The sequence below is a fragment of the Pinus tabuliformis genome, chromosome 8, assembly GCF_031772625.1.
Source record: "Pinus tabuliformis cultivar Carrire ecotype Pingquan chromosome 8, CPIR1, whole genome shotgun sequence".
Classification (NCBI taxonomy): domain Eukaryota; kingdom Viridiplantae; phylum Streptophyta; class Pinopsida; order Pinales; family Pinaceae; genus Pinus; species Pinus tabuliformis.
Genome location: NC_142294.1, coordinates 1,585,721,575 through 1,585,727,334, shown reverse-complemented (window position 1 = coordinate 1,585,727,334; position 5,760 = coordinate 1,585,721,575). Strand labels below are relative to the sequence as shown.

Below are 5,760 nucleotides of genomic sequence, written 5' to 3'. Positions count from 1 at the left end.
ATTTGATGAGTTCTTCCTGGGGTCAATGGTGGGCATACTTTTCCGTCCATAGTGTGACGCAGGGTTTGCCTGGACTGGTGAGACATTGGCACCATATTTTGTCTCCCATGATGGCATTGCTGTGCTCGGGATCTCGTAGACCAATGCCTCCTTTTGCTTTTGGTTTGCATACAGTGCTCCATTTGACTAGTGCCCATTTGCGATTATTTGCATTTTTGCTGCAAAGGAAGCCTCTTTGAATATTCCTTAGTCTTTTAGGACCCACTTTGGTGCCGCCACGATGGAAAATAAGTACAGCGGCATTGCTTGAAGAACGGCCTTTATGAGTACTGCACAACTGAATAAGTTCAGAGCTCTGTGTGTCCACTGGTTGAGACGAGATTCGAGTTTTTCAATAAGGTTGCGCCATGAGCAGTGCTTGATGGCGGAGACAGTGAGGGGGGCTCCGAGGTATATGGAGGGAAGGGTGGCAATAGGGAACCCCAAAATGCGGACTATAGCAGACTTAACAACCAGAGGGGTATTAAAGAAGAAGATCTGCGATTTGGAACAATTGATGCTAGTTCCAGAGGCTTCGGCGAAGTCATTGAGCACGACTTTAAATCTGGAAGCTTCTTGAACGGAGGGGTAACCAAAGAGCATGGTGTCATCAACAAATTGTTGATGGGAAATGGCAAGCAGTTGATGAATAGGGAGACCTCTAAGCTGATGAGTGTGAAGGGCATTACTAATGTGACGTCACAGTCCTTCAGCCATTAATACAAAGAGGAAGGGGGATAGAGGGTACCCTTGCCTTATGCCTCGGGAGGGGGCGAAGGGTCGAGAGGGGATCCCATTCACGAGTATGGAGAAGCTAGTGGAGGAGATAAGGCTTATAACCCACCGAATCCATGCGGGACTAAAACCGAAAGCAGTTAGCATTTGTTGTACATAATCCCAGCTGAGTTTATCAAAATCTTTGGAAAGATCATGTTTTAGGAGCATACCTGCCTGTTTTGAGTACTTGAGAGTGTGTATGATCTCATGCGAGATGATGATGCCATCCATGATCTGTCTCCCCTCCACATATCCTGACTATTTCGGAGAAATGAGCATTGGCAAGAGGGGCTTTAGCCTATTTGCAATGACTTTGGAGATGACTTTGTATATTACGTTGCAGAATGCGATCGGTCTGAATTTGTCCGGTTAGATCGAGTCCTCCTCTTTTGGGATTAAGGCTATGAAGGTGGAGTTAAGTGAGGGAAGCAGTGAGTGATTCACTCGCGATTCCTCAACCACTTCCCATACTTCCAATTTTATTAGTTCGTAGAACTTGTGAAAGAAAGTGGTGGTGAAACTGTCCGGGCCGGGAGCTTTACCTTCTTTAAGCTGAGCCATAGCTACGTCCACTTCCTGTGTTTGAATTGGACTGAGGAGGAGTTCATTGTGCTCCACTGTGATTAATTTTGGCACATTGCGTATGATTCTTTCAATTGCAGGACGTCTGTTGATATCAGGCTCTTGATGGACTTGCTTGAAGTGGTTGAGGAATTCCTTCTCAATTTCTTCTTGATGTTCTACCCTTTCTCCTCCTGACTTTTGAATGTAAGGGACATTATTGCACATTCTACGCTGCATAGTGGTTCTGTGAAAGAATTTGGTGTTTCGTTCTCCTTCTTTTAACCATCTGATTCTGGACTTTTGCTTCCAGTATATCTCCTCCTGCTTTCTTCTCTCCTCAAGCTGATTTTGGATGAGCTGCTCCTCCTTAAGCGTTCTCTCTGTGTGGCCTTCTGTACTTATTTCTTGGTGCAGTTCCTTCAGAGCTTTTTGGAGATCTTGTTGCGCCTTGAAGATGTTTCCAAATGTCTCTCTGTTCCATCGCTTGAGGCAGAGCTTTAGATGTTTGAGTTTCTATTGGAACTGGTACATCTTGGAGCTGTCTAGAGGCCTGAAGGATGTCCATGTAGAGTGAACCAAATATTTCAGTGAGGGATGGGTGAACCAAAATTCCTCGAAGCAAAAAGGTCTTCTTGTGGTACTGCTAGGACACTGCCATTGAAGGGCAACTGGCCAATGATCAGATCCTGAGTGTGGATGAATGGTTGCCGAGAAGTCTCCCCCTAAGTGAATCGAGTTGTCTGAGATTAGAGACCGATCTAGCTTGGAGGCTATTTGATGCTTGCCTGCTCTTCGATTGCTCCATGTAAAAGTGCCATTGCAAAAATGTAAGTCTATCAGGGATGCGTTCTGGATAAAGTCTTTAAAGTGGGTGTTTTGTTGTTCCAGCCTGTTTCTGCCCCCAATCTTTTCCTCCAATTTTGTTATTATGTTAAAATCCCCCCCAACAATCCAGAGCGGGTACATTCTATTAGAGTTAAGAGATTCTATGGTTTGGAGGAGAGCAATTTTTTCCTTGGCTTCCTGAGGGAAGTATACATTCGAGAGATTTCCATGTATATTCGTGCCTATTATGTGGAAAGCAGCCTGAATTAGACTATGAGAAGCATGAAAGTCTATGAGGGTAAGTGCTTTGGAGTTCCATGCGACAGCTAGCCCCCCCCCAATGCCCCATAGGCATCCACAGCCACCGATTGACATCCTGGCCAGGCTTTAGAGAGGATCATTTCTAGAGTTGAGCTGTTACATTTTGTCTCTTGGACAAAGCATATTTGTGGCTTTTCCATTTTTAACATATTTTTTAACATTCTAAGTTTTCTCGGGCTATTGAGCCCTCTTAGGTTCCATGAAATGAGCTTCATGATTCACTATTGGTAGAGGGCTTGTAGTACTTCGTAAGCTTAGCATACCTGCCTGAGTCTACCACGATCTTCCCTACTGCTATTGTTCTTTGGAGATCAGTTCTTCTTCCTCTTTTTTTGGAGTCTTTTGGAGTATGGCCTAAATCCCATTGGCTTCCTGCTTGGATACCAGGCTGGTGCTGACGGTATGCTCTGGAAATAACCATTTCCAGTTTGTTAAGCTGAAACTCTGGGATGCTTTCATAAGATTTCTTTTTGTATGCTACTTCTAGTTCCAATATGTCTAATCCATTTAGATCTATACTCTCCGATTCTTCCTCCATGCGTTGCATCTGGTTGTCTTCTTCCGTGGGCATGTTTGGGCTTTGGAGAGGGTCTGAGGATCCGTCAACCTCCATTTCATTTTCTTTTTACCCTTTCTTTTCCTTGCTTTCCGAGGGGTTGTCTGGTGCTACTTTGGTTGGAGGTGGATTCGAGGAGGGGGCTGGAGGAGGTGGCTGGGTGGAGGAGGAAGGGATATCAGAGTTGGGGGGAGAGGATGTGTTTTGCTCTTCCGCAGATTGAGCCAGGATTCCAAAGCTGTTTCTGACCGCAGGGTCAGAGGTATTATTTTGCTGGGGTTTCTTCCCTGATGTTGACTTTTTATGAGCTCGTTTGCGGGTAGGGGCCTTGGTGAAGCCATCATGGGTAAGAGAGTCAGAGGGGTTAGGGGTAGTAGCTTTGACATTCAGGAGGCAATCTCAAAAAAGATGCCCTATGGCATGGAATTTACAGCATCGAAACGGGACATGTTCATAGTCTAAGGGTTGGATCCATTCATAGTCACCGTGAGAGAGACTTATTGATTCTGGTAGAGCTTTGTCGAGGCGCATGAAGACGCAGATGCGGGCGTATGATGTGTATCTACGCATTTTCATTTCTTTAGCAGCCTTTATGTATTCCCCGAAACCATTTCCAATGTTTCTCAGGATATCCTCGCCCCAATACTCATCTGGGAGTGAGTATAGTCTTATCCAGACCGGAGCCCATGTGAGGTCCTCCTTATCCAAGTTGAATCTGGGTGCCCAGTCCCTTAAGTATAGGCTGGCTGAGTTGAAGAAGTAGGGTCCTTCAACTAGGATTCTGTATTTGTCTTCCAAGCAAAAGAAGATCGCTGTGAAGAATCCTTTTGGGCCTAGCTGCAGAGTTACATCGCCCTTAGGCTTCCATTTCGCTGCGATCCAACTGTGTAGGGATTTTTCCGTCGGCCAAAACCCTATAAATTCTCCGATGAGCATATGATCTGTCATAAACTGGATTCTTTCTTCTATTTTCTCTCCCGACAGTTCGATTCTGGGTCGATCTGTTGCTGTTGGTTTGCAGGTGGTCGAGGAGACCTTCGGGGTATCTTCTGGTCGGTTATTCCGTCCTGTTTCTTCATCCACCTTATTTTCCAGTTTGTCCTTGCCATTGCGCTCATGCTGGTGTGGGATCTCCTGGTTGATCACATTCTCGTTGATCGATCCAAAGCGTATCGTTCTTTCAGTTTGGTGCTGTGATTTGTTTGCCATGGGGGAGGTCGCCGTAACCCCCCCTGGGGGTTATCCATTTGCCCTTCGTTCCCTTACAATGCAGTTGAGTGATTTCTGGGTGCAGGGTCAGGTCTGCGATGGCTATCTGTGCAGGTCAGGCTGCGTCGTCTGAGAATAGTACAAAACCCTAGCAGTCAGGCTCCAGTTCTCCCCGTCATCCTTTCACTTGAGTTCTCATAACACACCATTGAGCTATGATTCTGAATTGCAATGTTAGTATCTAAGAAAAAAAAAATTGATTTGGATCAATTAAATTCCATACCTGTAGCCAAGGAAAACTCATTTAGGATTTGTTTTTATGTTGAAGCTTCTTTAACTATGGGGATACCTTGAAGCATGTTTTCATCCACAAATTGTTGGTGAGTCATTGCCTAACCATTCTCCATTAATTGGAGTCCCTTAATCTTTCCCAGGGCTTTGGCGTGATTAATGGACCTGTCCAATCCTTGCATCATGAGGATAAATAGAAAAGGAGAGAGTGGGTATCCCTGCCTGAGGCCTCTGGAAGGAGAGAAGATCTCTGAGGCCAAGCCATTCACCAAAATCGAAAAGCTAGAAGAAGTTACTAGAGCCATAACCCATCTGACCTAGTTTTGATCGAAACCAAAAGCAGTAAGGACCTTCTTGATATAGATCCAGTTCACCTTGTCATACGCTTTGGAAATATCTAATTCTATCATCATACCAGCCTGCCTCTTGTTGGTTAGCATGTGAACTACCTCGTGGGCTTGAATAATTTTATTTAGGATTTGTCTTCCTTCCACATAACCAAATTGTTCCCCTGAAATTAAAGAAGGATGTAGAGGTTTGAGTCTGCTAGCCAAAATCTTGGATATAATTTTGTATACCACATTGCATAAAGCAATGGGTCTGTACTTATCAGCAGTCAGGAGTGAATCCTGTTTCAGGATCAGGGAGATGAAGGAGGTGTTGAGGGCTTTTAGAATAGTCCTATTTCTTATAGAATCGTACACAACATTCAAAATATCCTGTTTGACAAAATTTCAGTAGGCCTTAAAAAAGTCTACATTGAAACCATTTGGTCCTAGAGCTTTGCCATTCTGCATACCTTTTATGACCTCACTGACTTCCTGTTCAGTTACTGGTTTATTCAAGTTAAAATTGTCCTCTCTAGACACCATCTTAGGGGTATTTTTTGTAATTTCCTTAATGCATTGCTCTCTGTCTAGATTATTTTCCTTAGCGATGCCTTTGAAATGTTGTACCAACAAAACTTCAATATTCTTATGAGAGGTTTGAAGCTCCCCATTCTCATTCAATATCAAAGAGATTCTATTGTGTGCTCTATTGGCCATGGTGGATCTATGGAAAAATCTGGTAATGTGTTCACCTTCATTGAGCCATTGAACTCGAGACTTTTGTCTCCAAAATATTTCCTCTTGTTTGCATAAATTTTTTGATTCTTGGTTGTGCTTATCAGATTGCTC

General features: G+C 44.1%; 1 protein-coding gene across 1 annotated transcript; it reads right to left on the bottom strand.

Annotated features, from left to right (window-relative positions):
• Positions 1-246: 246 nt before the first annotated feature.
• LOC149242113 (uncharacterized) lies at positions 247-642 on the bottom strand. Its single transcript, XM_089370762.1, has one exon. It carries the CDS (start codon positions 640-642, stop codon positions 247-249), a length of 396 nt encoding a protein of 131 aa, XP_089226888.1.
• Positions 643-5,760: the final 5,118 nt, after the last annotated feature.

Bases quoted from the DNA above. Each gene is read 5' to 3' on its own strand.
- LOC149242113 (XM_089370762.1), bottom strand. From the start codon at position 642: ATGCTCTTTGGTTACCCCTCCGTTCAAGAAGCTTCCAGATTTAAAGTC.